Source organism: Gouania willdenowi, chromosome 17 (genome assembly GCF_900634775.1).
Source record: "Gouania willdenowi chromosome 17, fGouWil2.1, whole genome shotgun sequence".
Classification (NCBI taxonomy): domain Eukaryota; kingdom Metazoa; phylum Chordata; class Actinopteri; order Blenniiformes; family Gobiesocidae; genus Gouania; species Gouania willdenowi.
The window spans coordinates 1529958-1550263 of NC_041060.1; the positions used below are offsets into that span (position 1 = coordinate 1529958).

Genomic DNA, 20306 nt, shown 5'->3' on the forward strand with positions numbered 1-20306 from the left:
AATGCACTGGGAAAGAGGGAGAAAGATGGACAGATACAGGCAGAGAAAAAAAAGAGAGCAGGGCCCATGTAGAGCAAAGAGGGAGGGAGGGAGCGAGGGAGGCCCCAGAGCGAGGTGGAGGGGGAGGGGCTGCAGAGGCCCCCGGGCTTCCTCTAATCTCTGGCATGGAGAGAGAGGAGCTGGCTCCATTTGTGAGCGAGTGTGCATTGACACCATGGAGGTGAGAGGACACTCAGCATCACTCACTCCTTCATTCCACTGGAAGCTCAAACAGTCATTTAGGAATCAGCAGCAAGCTGTGGGGTGCACTAGGAATTAGTTATTCCGAATGAAATCATTCGGAATTAAAGTGTTCCGCTTCGTATTTACATGAAATAGTAATTCCAAATTGAGGTTTACATAGAAAACTGATTTATTCGGCTTTATGTAATTCCGCGTTAGGTCTGGAACAGGTGGAGAACGTGACGTATCACGTCTATCAGGAAAAACACACAACAAACCTTTTATTTTTTGCTACAACATAGAAAGCACACGACAATTGCTCTCAGCAGCTCAAACAATAACATTTAGCACCATGGTCCAGAAAGGAGATATGAACTAATCACTAGTAAATAAAGCCTAGTAAAACTCCAGAAACAATAACCAGGAAAAATATTTGCTCCCTGGTAAAGATAGTAGCTCTAACAACTGGTATAAAATGGATAAACTTGGTGATATTACAGCCTGTTACATGTAGTCCGGCCCACGTTAACTCCGGTCTCCAGGTTCTTAGTATCACCCGTCTGATGAAGTCTTTCGTTTGCCGACGTCCATGTGTGTAATAAATCCATGTGTCCGTGTGAATGTTTGTATGTTCATGCTTCTGTCCATCCACTTTTTTCATTATATCCATGTATTCTAAGGCTCTTAATAATAAATAAATAGTCCCATCTATAGTCCAGGAGGCTTATGTCGTCACCAGCGCGTCATCGCAGCAAGTTGTGCACAGAACGACCGGAATTAACTTAAACGGATTTAAGTGTTTACAAGAAAAAGGAGTTATTTATTCATAAATAAAATTGGAATAAACCAGCCACCTAATTCGGATTTAAGTTTAATGTGCAATTAAATTAGCATTAAGAATTAAGTGTTTAAAGGTCAGTTTAAAGAGGAATTAACTTTGAATCTGAATTAAAGCTCCCATGTAAACGTGACCAGTGGTCCATCTAGTTCTTTACCGTCACTAATATATGTTGTGACCAATGTGTTTTTATATTGATTCATTTCTCTGTTTAGTGCCTTTTTGCTGGTTTTGGCTTTGCCTTTTAAGTCGTGTCATGTTCTCGACCTGTTGGATGTATTTATGTTCAAATAACATGTACGTAAACACTATTTTTTGGCAATACTGCCTTAAAAAGTAAACTTTTGTTTTTTCAAAAGCATTTTTGAGAAATGCAACAATCAGTCCAGACACATTTCAGTAATTTGAATTATTTTGTTAAATTGTAAAGAATTATTGTAAAGCTGTCAAAAGTATTTATTAGGCGTGGCTAATCAGCCCACTTATCCAATGTTTGATTCAGGTCATTAAAGTTTATTAACGATTATCAATTTGATTATTGATCTCCCGTCAGTCAGCTGCTGAATTATTCATCTTCTCTTTTGAAACACCTCACGGCAACCTTCAGTATAGGATAGTATCATTAAAGGTCAAAATAGGACCTCACCTGGTTTGTTTTATTTACGTTTTTTCAAATTGTAATACAACCTTTGAACATTAGGAGATAGTTTTTATTTATTCTCATCAATAACATTGTAATTAATTGATTATCTTTTTTATCTATTTATCCATACAATGTAATTAATGCTTTTTTTAAACTATGAGCCTTTATGAGAATCTTAGGAATTGCTTTGAAAATGAAGGACTTCTTGTTTTCCTTGAAGGTGATTCATACGATTGAGTTATCACAATTTATCCCTCAGAGGTGCAGAACGCATTACATGACTGGAAAATATATGAAACCAAAATTAACCAGATCATATTCATTCAAACCAGTATTTTCTCTTTGATATACCAGTTTTTTTTTTTCTTTTGAATTATGTACCAAATTTTGGCTGTGAATTATAAAGGTTCGTTAAACAGCATGAGCTCAACTATACTTAATACATTTTTACATCTTTTGTAAGCAATTTTTTTCTTCCTTTATTCAACGTGAAGCTCCAAAAAAAAAAAAATGCTCCAGTCGAACGTAATCTTTCACAAAAGCTACACTGCAAATGATTGACACGAGTGTACAAAGTAATGAAAAATGCAACAATGAACGAACACCAAGGCTTCAAAGGAAAGTCAGGTAAAGGGTTACCTTGTTATTATCACAGCAGTGACGTGTAGAATACACCAGTGGGTTCTTAAACTTATTTGCCTTAAGTACCCACCCCTTTATTCTATTGCTGAATCAAAATAGCCCTTTTGTACGACTATAAACTATGAAAAAAAAAACAACTATAGCATAATGACAGAATGAATCTAATTTTGTAAATAAGTGGAATGAACAGTATTTAGTGTCACATGAATAGAATTATTTCTATAGGTTTTAGCATTTGTATTTTTAGTTCATGTTCTAATCAAGATCATTTCCATCATTATTATGATTATCATTTTTAACAAAAAATAAATAAATTAAAACCCCATAGTTTAATGCCTTATTTGTTAATTTTCCATTTCTCTCTTTCTCTCTCAAGTACCCCCTGTAGCGCCATCACATACCCCTGATGGTTCACGTACCACCATTTGAGAAACCGTGGACTAAACAACAGTAGTTTAACAATCAGGTTTAGATGCAGACACTTGCCTACTTCCAAGAAGCAACACAATCACTAAACTACAGATTTCACAAACAGAATAAACTTGTGGCCCCATCATTTTTCACCAATTTTACCATTTTTAGTGGACAAAATCAAAACATTTTACTTATTGCACTTGACAACAAATGACAGAATATTTGGTTGACTGCCATTTGACAACAACAACAAAAGGAGAATATAAAACCAGTCTGTCCACCTGGCCAGTTTAAAAACATCCAACTGAATCCCTAGTGGACCTGAACACAACCTAAGATCAATCATTTAAAATTGATGATGAAATATGATATAATTTCAGGGCATACCAACAATGCATTGTGCACATTCTTGATCAATTAAGTGTTTGATTGTTAGTTGTGTGTTGCCGTTCCTTGTGTAGAAGTGTATCCGGGTTGTGCGTCTCTCCCGTCTCTCTCTACCAGAGCAGCTCGTCACTTCTCCAGCCCTCCCTCTCTCTCTCTCTCTGCCTTCTACATCTCTCACCCCTCTCCGTCCCCGGGGCCCTTCTCCTTTTATCCTCACGCCAAGAGCAATCACCATCTCCGTGGTAACGGCTGGTCATGTGACCTGCACCTGTTCCTCTGGCTGGTCGCCACACGCTGGAGCCATCTGGCCACACACACGCACACACACGTACACGCTTCTCCACTTGGCTGCGTTTTCCCTTCTCTTCCTCCTTGCTTCTTCGTGGCGTAACTTCAATCATCTCTCAGTGAGTTCCATCTCCACGGCCAACGGCTCACCTTTTACGTCACATTTCATCCAACGTCGGTGTTTACTCATTTCTAAAAGTTTGAGCATTAAGGTTCCAGTTGCAGATAGTTAATAGTAAAATGTCGCAGTAAGTGCATTTGCATTATGAGAAATTGTTGATGGAGTGTGGATGTTGTCGTTTATTTTACTATTTGAAATGCAAAGCAAAAAGGAAAAAAAAAAAAATCATTGTTCAAAAGCATCAACTAAAGCTTAAACAAAGCCAGACGTCATAAAAGCAGCATGAGGTGGAATTAGATTTCAGCCTTGACATTTAAGAAAACAAGCACCCGTTGCGTTATGAAGAACAACACCTATTGAGTGTTTCTCAAATGGGGGTATGCAATGACACTACAGGGGGGTACTTGAGAGAGAGAAATTGGAAAATTGAAAAACAAAAGCATGAAAAATATGGAGTTTTATAATATTTTCTTTTTTGTTAAAAATGATAATCATAGGTAATATTGATAATGATCTTGATTAGAACATGAACTGAAAATACAAGGGTCAGTCTCTTGGACCCACACCAGGTGGGAGAAATCAAAAAGTTATAGAAATAAATACTATCAGCACTAAATACTATAATTCTACTTACACAGTTAGATTCTTTAAAAGGTGCGTTATCACCATAGACTGTAAAAAGAATGGACAGGACAAGCTCCCCAGTGGAGTGAAGCTTTTTCTTTTAGAGCTCGCCCTGTTGACTGGCTGCAGTATAGGTCATAAACCCCGCCTCCTCAATGACAACAGATGGAATGTGGGTCAAACTGTGAAGTTAAAATACTCATCACATAAAGCTGTCAAAATGAGTTGTTCTGCAAGTAAACTGTTCTAAACCGACCTGTGTAATCTAAGGAGTATTTGCAGTTTTTCAGTAGTAAAAAAAGTGTGATTCATGTGTCATTAGGTGGTTAAAGTTGTTATCTAGCTAGCTAACACGTAAGCAGTCTAAGGTTAGCCGAAATGTTGTCAAGCTAGTTACTTATCCAGCATGATTTATCTTTTTTTAATTTTATCTGTTAACATGAGTGAACCTAGTAACCGACATGCGATGCTTCTACAGTAGAGATGAAAACCAACATTTAAGCTGCAATTGAAATCCCTTTCCTTTCTTTTCAGAGTAAATCATGCTCAATTCATTAATCTATAAGGCATACAATAGGAATACATTATCAGCAGTAGCATCTTTACTAAAGCCAGATGTCATAAAACCAGCATGAGGCAGGTATTAGACTTTAGCCTTGACATTAAAGAAAACAAAGAACCCGTTGCGTTATGAAGTACAACTCCTTTTAAGTTTAAGATTATCATCAACTTAAAAACTGCCCTAAAATGATTGATTGCCTATTTATTTGTATAGTGCTTATAGATAACCAGATCCGTTTGGAAGTTTCTTCAATCTTCCTATTTTGGAAAAGAGCAGCTGCCACATGCTAAGCACCATGTGCTACCAGCTGGACCATAGCGCATTAGCAGCTGTGCTCAGGGTGACTTCAAGTCAGACAGAGAAACACTTGAAATGTATCACGGCTACGTTTGTTCACCTGTTTACTAGTGCTTTTATTGAATGTCGGTAACGTCCAAAGAACACAGAGAATAGTCTCTGTTACAGGTTTTAAAGAATAAAGTTAGAGTTCAGTGCCTTTACCAAAAACTCTTCAACACAGATGGGCAGAACGCAGAATTTAACAAGAAAAATGTATGTTCAAAGACTAGCTAAGTTGGGGGTCGGCTGCTTTCACATAGCGACAGTCTCAGACTTGTGTCTTATGCGTTAACAGCTGATAATTTAACGCCTTTAATTTTATTCACACAATTCACTTTTTCAATGGTTGATGGCAAAGCCCTCGTCAGTTACAAAGCTGCTGTTTTTTACGTGTTAAAACTGAAATTGTACTGTGTGAATATGATTTTCAGCAGTGAAACGCTAAGAAAACAGGGTGAATTCCTCAGTGTGTGTGTGTGTGTTTGTGCATATGTGTGTGTTCTTCCGGAGCTGGCAGAGAGTCAGGAAGAGTTTCCGGTGCTTTTCTACAAACACCCACTGAGACCTGCCCCTCTGCAGTTGCATAAGTCTGCATTTTAAGCGTTTTGAATTTATGGTGGTTTTCTTTTTACTCACACTATTCCCCGTCAGATCTCTATCAGAGCAATTCAACTGCAACCGCTTCGAGATCTTTGACCTGGTTTTTATATTTAAACAAAATAAACAACAATGTGAAAGATTATCCTTTCTTTCATGCAACATCACACAATTGTGTGACTTTGCATGCTGTCTAATGTGGCAGTAATAATTATAAATATAATGCGAAGAAATGTCTCGGTTTCCTCTTCCATCTACACGTACCGCGCCATGTTTTCTCGGAGAGCAGTGGTCATGTGACCAGGAACGTTGTATTCCGTGACGTGTAATAGCTGAAAAAGTGTTTCCGTAGCACATTTGCAATACATTTCAATATAGTCTGAAAAACCTCCTCTTGAAAGCATAAAAACTTTAGCGATAGGAGTATTTTTTTTTAATTCAGGTGTTTTTCGTTTGCAGTTTTTATTGTACCATTTAGATTTTGCGCATTTCCAAGTGTAATAGCAACGCAGGAACAGTATTTAGCTGGGATAGTCCCTATTAAACATACTAGAGGTTTTATGACGTATATGAAAACAAGTGCAAGAATGCTGTAGCTCAATTTGTTTACACTGCAAAATTATTAGAAGGAATTCCGAAACATCCATTTGCAATCCGATAAGATACCTACTGTATATTGCAACTGTAAGTATTGGTTGATATCGATATTGAGCCGATACAATATCAGCGCTAATCATACAAACTTTTATGACTTAATTTGTAGTGTGGAAGGTTAAAAATGGCTTGATGAAGTGATATTACTCAAACAGGAAACAATAGTCAGCAACAGTAAGTGATTAGAAGTGCTAATGTGTAACCTGGAATGGACTGCTTTTATTCAACACACCCCCTTTTTTTCCCTATATCTGAAAAATATTCAATTTCAATATTGGACAGGGACATCCTAAGAAATGTGTCCATATATTAGATATTTTATGTACTGTAAAACTTAAACAGCAGTCGTAATAAGGGCGTTAAAAAAAAAAAAAAATCAATTCGGCAAAATTTCACCACGAGTTTGCGCTAACATATGCAAAGCACGTAAACGCCCGGTCACTGGGCCTCACTGAACCACATCAGACCTTATTAAGCTACCTCACTCCTCAATGCTTTTAGATTGCATTTTATTTTCATAAAACATACTGGGCACTTTCATAGATGTATGTGGTTACTTTAACATCTTAACAGAATCAAAATCTCTTGTAGAAACAAAAGTTACTTTCTTGAAAAATGAAATTTCCAAATTTGATAAAGTATTAGTATCAGAAGATTCTACAATCCCGGGCATCAATGGTCTTGTCCACAACAACAGGCAACTTGTTCCCACAGATCTTCTGTAGCTCTGATGAGACGTTGTTCAAACACTGAGCAGATGAAGCCGATTAAAGCTGACTCATGTTTTCACGGAACACTGCTGCACTACACGAGAAACGGACGGAGTTTCACAGACACATTAAAGTTAAACGGGCACTGGTCGGCTCTTTTAGGAGTCAGTGATGATTTGGGTAGTTTTTTTTGGCATTTTAGGCGGTGTTTAATGCGGTGCACCTAATGAGCGCTCCCTGGAAACATTTCAACACAAAAAAAAAAAGTTCCTTGCCACAGTGACTGTGTTTCATGCCGATTCTGTCCATTTCCACGTTTCACCGTTTTCATTTGTCGATTCCGTGATTCCGTTAACATGGATTTTATATGTTAATTATTGTTGCTAGGCAAGATCCAATGACCAAATGGTAAACTTGATATATCAGTAGCTCATTTATAAACTTTGCATTTATATTAGGACTGCACAATAAGTGGTTAGAAAATCAAAAACATGAATTAACAGAGACAAGTTCACTTTTAAATGAGCTACTAGTGTGTGAAAAAAGTCAAGATGCACCTTTAAGTCCAGGACAAAGTAAAGTCAGGAAGTAGCAACGTAACGTAACGGTGAACCAATGAGACGAGCCGGAGTGATGCATCAAAAGCAAGTACGGTGGGGTGTAAGGGACACCTGCTGCTGTGATGAGTCATACCACTGAACCTTCAAACACACACACCCAACAAAAATAACAAACAGGCAGAAGGCCACGCACTCGTGTGTATTCAGAAAGTGCTGTATTTGCACACAAGTCTGTAGACGTGCACACAATGTGTCCATGACATCTTTGTGTGTACTGCAAACAAATCAACATACACACACGCAGTGAGGGAAGGGTGTGGCTGCCAAGAGTGGTGTTATTTATAGATGTACTTCCTCTGAGAGATGTAGATGGGGAGAGAGAGCACAAGTGATGGGAGAAACAGGATGGGGGAGAAAAGGCAAGGTCAAAAGAGAGGAGGGTGCTGACTGGACAAATCAGCCACCTGACTTGAGCCGTGTCACTCGTAAGCTCATGCACTCCAGCTCCGATAGCCACGCCTCCTCTAATCAACAGCTCTATAGATGTACGTTAGTTTGCTGTTGTAACTTATTTCTGAGGCTAATCAAAATAATTTCTATAAAGGAATGAGGTAGAAAAAGTGGGCCGAAGCCCTTCATTATGTTTATAACGTGTAGTACCATTTGGAAATGTCTATTTAAAATGTAACTTACAGGGACGGAATACATAGAACTAGAATTCAAAAATGGTGTCAAGCCAATCATTGTCCTCCTTGCTCGGCGAAGTAAAAAAATAAATCACAGTAAGAATGAAGTAAAAACACTTCAATGCATCAGTTTACAGGACTCCACATCCCACAATGCAATGTGGGAACATGTCAACAAATGGAACGTTTACAGTAGAGTTGAAAAACTTTCGAGCAACACATTCAACCGTTTTCCTTTCTGTTTGGAGTAAAAAATGTTCAATTCATTGATCTATGAGTCATAAACTCAGTTTTAGAATAAATAGCTAACCTTGCAGGTCCGCAGTCTAGAACAAGAACCATGGATACTTGGCATGGATGCAATGAACTTTAATATAATACTACTAACTAGTGTTGAAGTAGTCGAGACCGGTCTTGGTCTCGAGACCAAATTTTAAAGGTCTCGGAAGCATTTTGACCCGGTCTTGTCTCGGACTCGGGATTTTCCCTCAAGACCTTTGGAGACCAGCACTAATTCCTGCTATTTTTAAACATTTTTATAACATGATAATAAGGAGACTAACTGGATAAAACAATCCTTTATTCATTCTTTAATCCACCCCATATAATGACCACAACCTTCCTTAATGTGACTGAGTGACATGTGTGGGTGTGGCTACGGTTTCAGTTTGGAACGTGGAATGGAAGGGAGATAGAAACTAATCACCGGTAAAAAATCCCAGGAAAACTCAGGAAAACAATCACCTGGAATAAATATTTGCTCCCTGGTAAAATGATAAACTGGTGATATTACAGCCTGTACATGCAGTACGGGGACGCATTTACTCCACCTCTGGGTCCTAGTGCCTGCCGTCCGGTGAAGCCTGTTCCGTTTACCAAAGTCTGTGTGTGTTTAATAAGTCTGTATGAAAGTCTGTGTGTGTTTAATAAGTCTGTATGAAAGTCTGCATGTTTATGCCTCTGTCCATCCACTCTTTTCATTACATTAATGTATTTTAAGGCTTTTATTGCATAGTGTCGGCTGTAGTCCGGGCCGCCGCCATCTTGGATTATGACGTCACCAGCGCGTCATCGCCGCAAGTCGCGCAAGCGCAGAATGACTCAATTAACTGTAAAGAGATCTTATATAGTTTATTTTCTTCTTAAAGTGGTGTTTTTTTGTGGCTTTAGACTCCAATTACATATTGTATCTTCCCTACAATATAAATAGGTTCACAATATAACTATTTTCATAGTTTGTTTCCACTGTATCCAGAATAATAATAATCTTTCTCAGCAAGAACTGTTGATTGATTTGTCACACGACTGTTCCATGGTTTGAGTTTGTTTTATTTAGTTTCACCATGTTATTTCTTGGCAGAAATGCTTTGAAACACTTGTACACACTGTACATTCAACTGACATAAAAATCTTTTCAAATATGTACAATAATTGTGAATTTATCAGTAGCAGTTTTAATATTTTAGTAATTTTTTTGCAGGCACCTTTTTTCTCCATCAAATGTGTTTAAAAGAAACTAAAACTAAAGAGAGAATGTTATTAAACTGTCGACTTGTCAATTTTATTTATTTATGTATTTTTAAAAAAAATAAAAAATAAATTTTAAATCAACTGTCTGTGACCTACCCAGTACAGGTCCGTGACCCACTTTTGGGTCCCGACCCACCAGTTGAGAATCCCTGGCTTAAACCACTTGAAGCCTCATGTGCCAATAACCCCTCAGACTGGATTTGAGCTAGAAAAACTTTGGTATAGTCTGTTTTTTTACAGTCACTCATGAATCATGACTTTGGTGAAAGACCAAACCAAGAACCTTCAAAAAGCACAAGAGCAAAAACTTTCCTCCACAGTCATTGGCTTGAATGAGAAAGGCCGCAAGAGGAAGAGGGATGATGCGGGAAGATGAAAGGATGCACTTTTGTTTGTCAGGAAGAAGGTGGAGATTTTGGAAGGCAGAGGATGGGGGGAGGGGAACAAAGGGAAAGAATAAAAGAAGATAGTTAGGTAAATGCAGAGGTCCACCATTTTGGAGAAGCCTTGAATGGCCAGCAGCCATTATTATGCTAAATTAACCTGTGAGCTCCTCTTAAGATGGAGGAAAGCCTGACAACAGATAAGAGCTAGTTTACCAACACACACACACTTGAGAATAGACGCCCCCACCCCCACATTTCCTCTGCCCTCACACAGAGTTTGCGGCTGTGGACTGGTCAGCAGCATGGCCCTCATTATCATTAGACGCCATTTTCTGCCACAAAGATTATGAACACCCCCCCCCCCCCCAAACACATGCACACACTAAACGCTAGCCCTTCAGTGCTGCATAAACTCACTCCAGGCCCCCACCTCTGACTCTTCCCCCCCCCTTTTTCTTTTCAGTGACCAGCACACACACGCACACAAAAAAACCTCCCCCAGCACTGACCCCGGCCTGTGGCTCACGCCCTCCCTTTTCCCCAGGATAAAAGAGGAACGGGAGACGCGAGAGAGAGATATAGGGCCGTCCCGACAAATTCCTCAGTGTGATCAAGTTTCCAGCGTCACTATGAAACTACTGCTGAGTCTTACGGACAAAAACGCTAACGGCTCTTCAAACAGAAGTCAGCGTCTCCCTCCCATCCACCTTCAGCAGAAATGACAATGCTGTGTGTAGTAAAGTGGATGGAGCAAACGTAGGTGAGGGAGGTTTAAGTATAGCAGTGTCAACAAAGTGAAGTGATGATAAGCTCCAAAAAGTTCAGTGAAAGCAGACGATATTCATGGGAAGCGTGGCATGTTGAACATTAGACTTCTGGAAGAACAATTTTTAAAAACACGTTTTAAAACTTGGTTGATAATTCTTAGAATCAATGTCACACTCCTTACTGTCCATAGTATATACTGTCCACTATATACTATGTAATTATGATTAGGATGATGGTAAATGGTAAATGGACTTGATTTTATATAGCGCTTTATCACCACACTGAAACAGTCTCAAAGCGCTTTACATATCAGCTCATTCACCCATTCACACACCAGTGGGACAGGACTGCCATGCAAGGCACTAGTCGACCACTGGGAGCAACTTAGGGTTCAGTGTCTTGCACTTCGGACACTTCGATCAGAAGACGACCCTCTACCACCTGAGCCACGGTTGATGAGCGTTCCCACTGAAGTATACTTCCAAATTTCCCAAGATGCATTTGGAACCTACAGCGTTAAAAACCTGAAGCACACTGAGGCTAAATATCCACCTTTGAAAGTTCTGAAAGCATTTGAACGTGAGAAAGTGAAGTAGAACATCAACATAGGGTTCTCACCAGACATTTTTCACAGCGTAGGGGGATCGTGTGGCGCACAAGCAAGAGCCATCAATGCAAAACATTTTGAAATGTACAACTCTCAGAGGACCAAATTTAGTGAAGTAAAGCTAGAGTTAGAGAGCTACTCATCCTTGGTGTATATGTACGTATATCCTCCACTAATTAATACACTGTATAGACAAGAAATAACATTTTTGGACTGATTCCAAGACATTTTTTAAATTTAAATGAGGAATTATGTGGGACCTGCAGTAATATTGACACACACACACGCAGATTAAAAATAGTTAAAACAACCCATGCACACCCGAGAGTCCCTTTTGTGTCTAAGTGTGCAACGATTAACTAGTCTGGGACACTCGGATGGTCTATAATTCTATCCTATTCCGTTTGCCCTTCTGTTCACTAACCCCAACCAGTCAAAGCGAAAGTCTGCCACCTCTGAACCTGGTTCCACTGGATATTTCTTCCCATAAAAAGAGGGAGTGGTTTCTTCCCACTGTCGCTAAATGCTTGTTCATGTGGATCTTGTTGGGTTCTATCTTTTTTACTATGGACTTTATATTTTGTTCAGCGCTTTGAGATGACTTTGTTGTATTTTGCGCTTTATAAATAAAGAATTGAATTATTACATCAGTACGATTACAAAAGAAAAAAACAGAAAAGCCCACCTACGTTGCTGAAAATGTAACGTAGATACACCATCGCTCTGTAGCAAAATTAAAACGTCGGGGGCCCCTACACTCACTGGCGAAAACATGTGCTCATTTGATTCATAAAACTTACGCATACACGTTTCATTTGGAGACTTTCGGAGATCCTCCATTGTGCTACTGACTAAACTTCCTGTTAACTTCAAAACAAGAGCCTTATTTACAAATGAGTTAAAAACTAATGGAAGACAAGCATCATGGGGCGGTTGAGTGACTATTGCACTCACCGTGCATACTTAAAAAATGTCCCGAGAGTATGCATAGATTATTATGTGAGAAATACCCGGACGTATACTATCTAATCTGAACACACTACATACTAATTTTGACATCATACTTAGTATTAGTACATCAGTACTACTAATTATGTATGAAAAGCGCTATACAAATAAGTTTGATTAGAATGCCAACGCAACAAATATTAGCATACTTTCAAAATATTAGAATTTAAAAAAAATTATGCGTAAATTTTTAATGTTGGAAACTTTCCGTATGAATTAACAGGAACTAAAGAGCAGGTTTCACAATTGAAGGTTGGCCCTCAATAGGGAAGGTAAACAGGAGTTCGAAGCATGCAAGTATCAATTATTTAAAATTCTAATAAATAATTTCCCATGAATATTTCATGTTTTTGAATACTTCCCAAAATTCCAAAGCTCAAGTTCCCATGGAAATCTTGGGCCCCTTTGAAACCCTAGTAGTGATGACAGCGCACTCATTCCCTCAGATCCCAGTACAGAGAGTAACTGCTAATGCAAAGCACTCACTCCTGATTAAAGGCCTTCTTATCTTAAACATTTGCTTTAAAAATCTCACGCATGACATTGAAATCTACTCAATAGGCCATATCAATCTGCATTTTGTAATCGTTAGCTGCTAAAATGAATTTTATGTGATTAAATGTAGACGTGGAGGAGAGTTTGGATCTTTATTGCTTCATGTGCTGAGACTCACGTTTATTCGTCAAGACGAGGCACTAAAGCTACACGTTCTAATCAAATCTCCTTTTTTCCTTCTGAGACTAATTTATAATATGCACATTTGGACAGCCATTTCTGTTATAAAGGTGATTTAACTATAACTGTATTCAGGCACATCATGGATGATGAATACACACTGATGAGTGAAGTCTGGTAATAATGTGCAGCCTACCAAAGGACGTTTTCTGGTATTGATGTTGTTTGGTGCAACAATTGGTAGAAAAAATAAGAAACAACTAAAAATATAGATCAGCCGACAAATATATCTAGTATTTTGTGACTAAATCACTTTTCTTTGGGGGATCTGACGTAGCAGTAGAAGTTTTAATAAGAACGGCTTTTATCAGTAACTTTACTTCTCTTTCTTTTATTACTTTCACTGAAATCGTAGTGTTGGCATCTAAAACTTCTTACTATGGAAGCTGTTCCCTCCATTAGTTACTCATCAGCCCCTTCATTTTTCATCATTAGTATATTGTTACTTCCAGGTGTCTTTGACATAGTGGATACAACTTTGCAAGACTAGAGGTGATGGTGTTGGGAAAAAAAAAAAAAAAAGCCTGAAAATAGAGCCTCAGGTTTTCTACAATCAGAGAAAACAGATTCGAATGCCAGAATTCACTGATGGACACAGATTTTACCCTTATTTATCTGTTTTGAGAGTCATTTTTCACGTTTTTATGTTATTTTCCCCTTGAAATGAGTGGTTGAATGTGTAGCAAGATGACACACAAAGAGACATTTCAAATATGACACTACAGAATCCAGACATTTGGCAGGATTCCTCTATAATCTTTCATTCAGCACATCTGAAGCACAGATACATTTAGGAGGGTTTGGAATGGCTAGTTTAAGAAAACCAAAGGATTAGAATTTGGGAAAATATAAAACAGAAAATTGGACACCCTACAAGAGAACAAACATTTGATTCTGGTCGTGTCTTTGGTTGCGAGTCGCCAAGAAACCCTCAACTCCCAAAGACTCGTAGTCATTTACTTGGTATGATTAATGAGGTTGTAGTGAGTGGTGAGTAAAATACAGTCAATTAAAGTATATTACAGTTCTAGTGTTTGGTATGCATGTGGAGTGGGTTGCTCTTGATCTTGAGATCAATCCAAACAAAGGCGAACCAACAAGCCAATACCCGCTCTCTGATTGGTTCACAGAGGCCATGTGAGCGCCGTTCATATTCTCTGGCTGTGTACAAAAACGTATTTCTCATACTAAGTTTGACTTCAAAATTAGTATGTAGTGGGTTCAAATTAGATAGTATAAAAATATAGGGTACGCAGAAATATATGGGCACACTAGTCATACTCAACCGTTCCATGATGCATTACGAGAGCAATGTAAAATAGTCCTGGGACGGGCTTCAAGCTAAAAATCAAACATCCTCTTTCCAAAATAAAAGCATCTCTTCTAGTCTTCCATTAGTATTAAACACTTTTGTAAATAACAGGAAGTTGTCAGTGAAACAATGGAGGGTCTCTGAAAATCTCTGAAATGTATTTGTCAGTTTTATGGATCAAATGAGCACATGTTGATTTTCTACTTGGTCACTTTCTCACTTCAAATGTTTTCAGAACTTTTAATGTAAAGGTGGAGAATAAACATATTTAGCCATAGATTCAGGTTTTTAACGCTGGAGGTTCCAAATGCATCTTGGGAAACTTTTCAAGTATACTTCAGTGGGAACGCTCATCATCCTAATCATACTTATAGTATATTGAGTTTGTAGTGTATGGTACGTTAGCGTGACATTTACAACACAGCCACTAAAGTTTTTCTTTTTTTAAGCTTGAGTTAATTTTTTTTTTTTTTAAACAAAAAAGTAAATTATATAGTTTTCCATTAATGACAACTGATGTGATTTAGATTAAAAGTGCATGCTTATCAAGAAGACAGATAATTATGATAAGCTGTTGTCTTTGTGACCATTTCTTTTTATGAACACATTTGACAAAAGTGTTCTTCAAATGTAATGTTATTGTAATTTCTATTAAAGTAATTGAAATATGAGCAAAAACAACAAAAAACAATCCACAGACGGAACGTTCACATAAATCCACATCATCATAAACTGGTTAACGCAGCATCTTTCTCTCATTTAGTAAATCACTAACAAACCAAACAGGAAGTGAACATCTTAAGCTCCACCTACCTGGTTTTCTTGGGAGTCTTTGTCTTGGGCGTGGAGCTCTTAGCTTTCTTCTCCTTAGGCTCTTTGGGCTCTTTGGGGGTCTTGGGCGTTTTGGGGGTCTTCGGAGCCTTGGGCTCTTTCGGCTCCTTCCCCTCCACTTTCTCCTTTGGTTTTTTTTTCCGTTTCTTCTTTTCCTCCACCGGTGGTGAATTTCCCTCCACCATTCCTGTACCAGTCACCTGCTCACTGGTATCACATCCGGCGGCGAGACGCTGGAACTTGACGTCTTCATCGTCCAGCACTACCTTAACGCCGTCCGCTTCTTCTCCTTCCAATACTTTAGCTTTCTTATTTTTTTTCTTCTTTTTTGGCTTGGTCTCCGGGTTGCTCGACATATCTGTGCAGAGAGGCTGGCCGGGGGCACCCGCACCAACCATTGGCCGGTCAGGAACCATCACTGAGGTATCACCTGACGGGTCTGTGGGCGAATGCTGTGAAGAAGAAATGAAATGCTTTTCATTTAAATGTTCCACATCTTCAATATACAAACAAAGACCAAAGAAGGGCACAAAAAGCAAAGCCTGAGGAATATGGTTTTCTAAATCAGGTCAGGGGCCAATTATGGACCAGGTTCATCTTGAGTGGGCCAGAGATTTTCAGCGGTGAAAACAAGTATGTACGGCATTGACATCAACCAAGCAATAAGGGACAGATATCAGTCTAATTTCCATAATTTTGTGACCAATTTCTATTTTATTTTGGAAAATTTTGTGGAATTACTTGTGTAAAATTTCAGGATTTTTTGAAAATTGAGAATTCTTTCAACAATTTGAGATTAAAAATGACTTCCATCATAAGATAAAACTGAGACCTGAGAATATTGTGGAGTTTCATTGAATTTGTGTATTTGGAGGGACTGAGATATCTACAAATCAATCATTTTTTAATTCACACATTAAGTCATGTTTTCTGTCATTTTCACTTTCTCCTGCGGGCCAAGTTGAATGCTCTAAAGCAGCGATTCTCAACTGATGGGTCGGGACCCACAAATGGGTCACAAACCTGTACTGGGTGGGTCGCAGATTTTTGAAAGAAACTTTTCTTTTGAAAGGTATGCTGTGAAACGCATGCTGCAAATGAGTTGAGAACCCCTGCTCTAAAGGGCCGGATTCGGCCCCAAAACCTTGAGGTTCGACACATGCGCTCTGAACTGTCGCTGACTTCCCAACAGTCAAGGGCATTAATAAGCAGTTAGGAAGTTAAACAAAAACAAAAAAAACTATAAAAATGATAATATAATCTGATATTTGTAGAAATATGAGGTTTAGTAGTCTAACAATATACAAACACCGATTTTCATGGTAACAAATAAAGTTAAACATATAGAAGACATTCAGTACAAAGTGTTTTACAGGGATGCTTTAATTTGAAAGGGAGAAATAGAGTTGGTGGCAGGAAGGGCATCGGATATAAAAACTAACCAAGCCTTTGACACAAATTGATTTGGGCTAATCTTTAAATATGTTTTGGCATTTTTTTCTCCCAAAAATAGAAACAGTTAAATAAAGAAAATGTTGGAATTGTGAGATATGTGCATTGTTTAGCTTCGGTGTTGGTCGGCTGATACATCTTCCGCAGGATGGGGAGGGGCTTAATCTGGCAGCGATAGCCCAGCAGAGGCGATAAGAAATGTATGCATTCATCCATCCGTCCGTCCATCCATCTGCACCTCCCTCTCTTTGAGCCCCTGTTGCTACACGCCCCCCTCCCCCCCTCCCTCTGCCAGCAGCCTAACCTTAGAGTACAAACTGGCTGACATCTAATATTTCCTCGTCCTTCTCTACTCTCAGAATAAATCCTCTCTCCATCCTACCACCACCTCGTCCTCTTTACTACCTGCTAAGCTTCCAGTGACAGAAAACTGGTTACCAGCTGTTGGGAAGCTCTCCAGCTGCCTATCCTCTCTACACCTCTCTTCCTCCTCTTCCTCTTCCTCTCTCTCTCTCCAGCTGCTCATGGTCCCAGTAGCAGATGGGAAATCAGGCATCATGACACGAATAAATTACCTCTATACTTCAAAAAGGCACTGCGCGGGAGTGTCACACGAGCAAGACTATGCCTTTGAGAGTGTGTGTGTGTGTGTGTGTCCGTGTGCATGTGGCGAACACGTGCACTGCTGCATGTGTCAGTATGTCAATGAGGTGTGAGTGTGCTGCAAAATTGCCAGATCTGCAGAGTCCTACCAACCGCTGGCACACACACACACATTGTGTCGATGCACACTTTGCATAGCTTGTTCATGTGGCAGAAAGAGTTGGTGGACTTCCATTCCCATCAGGAGAATGCTAATGCGCCGCTATAGAATCAACCACCGCAAGGTCACACACACACCTCTGTACACACAAACACCTGCTGACACACGTAAACTGAGCCATTTAGAGACACAAATGGGGGAGAAGAGATGTGGAGAAGGATAGAGAGATGGAGCGAAGGGGGATACGGTGCCAAGAGATAAATTTGTCCTCCTGCCAAGTTTCCAAGATAATCAATCACACCAATGACAATGGAGAGACACACACACACACACAGTGTGTACACAAACATCTGAGTGCCCAACACACACACACACACACACACACACACACACACACACTTTGTGTCAGGTGTCAGCTTTTCTGCACACGTAAATTCATATTAACTGAATTTAATCTTAGTTTTTCAGCTTTATGACCAAAGTTCACGACATCTATCAAAAAATAAGCAAAATACTTCTGTGATAGTTTGCTAAAATGAAGGGCATGTGGCGAAATGGTGGTTCTCTTGATATAATAGCATAAAGGAAGATTAAGGCAGAGGCTAGAGATGACAAATGGACAAAGTGATTTCTAGAGGAAGGTCAAAAGTCATGTGAAATCTAATTTCATCCATTTATAACTGATAAGGACAGTGACATTCACAGAGGAGTTGGGATATTTGACTCTGGTGCGTTTATTAGGTATATATATTTATTAGGAAACACAGGAAATCTGATTTATTTGGCATTTTTTAGTTCTAGCTGAGTAATCGACTGAAATATCATGATTAGAACAACCGTGTGCAACAATGGCAGTGCTTGTGAAGCCTTTATAACATTTAATTTTATCTGCACATCACGATTTATTGCCAAAAGATCATTGCCACCATGCTTTAAAGCAAAAAGAATATCCATAAATTACTGCATCAAACTTGTTTGTCATTAAATAGTTGACTCTCATGTGACTTCTCCAGCTACATTATGACAATAGCTGTGTTTCCCTTACCTTTGGAAATGCACAATAAAAGCTGGTAATGAAAACACCTGAATTTTGATAAAACAAATAAAATAAAAAGTTGGATTTTCAGATGTTTCGATATTGAAATGGTTCGCAAAAGCGCAATGGAAAAATAATTTTCCGCAATTACACGTCTCAGAATGTGATGTTCCAGGTCACATGACCATTTCTCCAAGAAAACATGGCGCGGTACACGTAAACAGAATAGGAAACCGGGACATTTCTTAGCATTATACCCTTAAAATTACTACGCCCACATTAGACGTGAAACAACAAAGGACTGTGGAGTGTTATCAGGAGGTTTGGAGCATCCATATTCCTGTAGAAAAGTCTTTCAAAGCACAATTGTACTTTGGCGAAACTTTAGAAATATCACTTATTATGCAAAAACTGTAGTGGAAACAGCTCCTGAAGGATTAAATCCAGATAAATATCCTGAAGCAGAAGCAAAACAGTAAAAGTAAAAACCTTAATATTTCTTGGGGAATCAAAGCAGTTGTATTTGTTTTGGTGCTCATTAATGGTAGGACAGTAAACATAACAGTCGTACTTGCTTAAAGTAGTATCAGACATGGCTAGTTTAGGAGCTCCAAATTTCCATGATAGCGTAAAACCAACGGAAAAGTGTTTCTTAATCATTTCTTTAAAACGAGACCAAGCAGAAATCCCTACATAATGGGGAATATACCCTCGCATGCATGTTTTTTAACAGTATTAGGCATTTACTTGCAATTTTCTACCCTAAACGTGGAGAAGATTAAAAAAAGTGAAACAATATGGAGTTCACCTCTTGAAATGGAAATATCACAGACTAAACACAGACATATTTCGGGACATTTACGTGCAATTTCTTAAGATAAAACAAGAATACAGCAGAGAAATGACATTGGATAAGGAGAAGCCGATAAGACGGGAAAGCGTAAACTGACGCAGAAATGGGTGAACTCAAACAAAATTGGGGAAGTTTTGAAAACAAGAGCTTCTATTTAAACTCTTCAGAAAAAAATCCTTTACATTTAAGTTTCCACGGGTAACCCTGTTGTGTTGTGAATCAGTGGTTGTACAGAAGGAAATTTGTTCAAATTCAGCTTAAAAAATAAAAACCTGCCCAACGTAGAGTTGTCGGGGTGCCTTTACCAATGTGATAAGGTAGGGGAAACTATGTATCAATATCTATCTATCTATCTATCAATGCATTTCAATTGAGCTAAAACAGAGACTAAAACGCCTTCACAGAAAAACAGATAAAAATAATAAAAAAAAACATTTTATTTTAGCATTGGTAGATGGAATGGCTGTTTTTCCACAATTGAAATGAGGTGTATTTATAAAATGAAGGAGAAACTTCCTATTTTGAGATGGAAAAGGAGATAAAGATGCATGAGGGAAAAATGTCTTTGAAGCTATAGAACCTCCTGGAGCTGATAGTATAGCAGCTCGCCGACTGCGTGCTAGAGTGAAAAAGGGGGGAGGGGCGAGACAGGCATGGTACATGTCAACTAGAGCGCTGCACGCAATCTAGTGTGTGTGTGTGTGTGTGTGTGTGAGATGTAGAATAAAGGTCACAGCG

The 20306-nt window shown here is 38.7% G+C and overlaps 1 protein-coding gene across 1 annotated transcript in view; it reads right to left on the reverse strand.

Moving 5' to 3' along the window:
* chd7 (chromodomain helicase DNA binding protein 7) overlaps positions 1-20306 on the reverse strand; it is a 119026-nt gene that overhangs the window by 64224 nt on the left and 34496 nt on the right. The window contains 1 exon segment of the mRNA XM_028472066.1: positions 15447-15916. Within this exon segment, the coding sequence (XP_028327867.1) occupies positions 15447-15916 (470 nt within the window).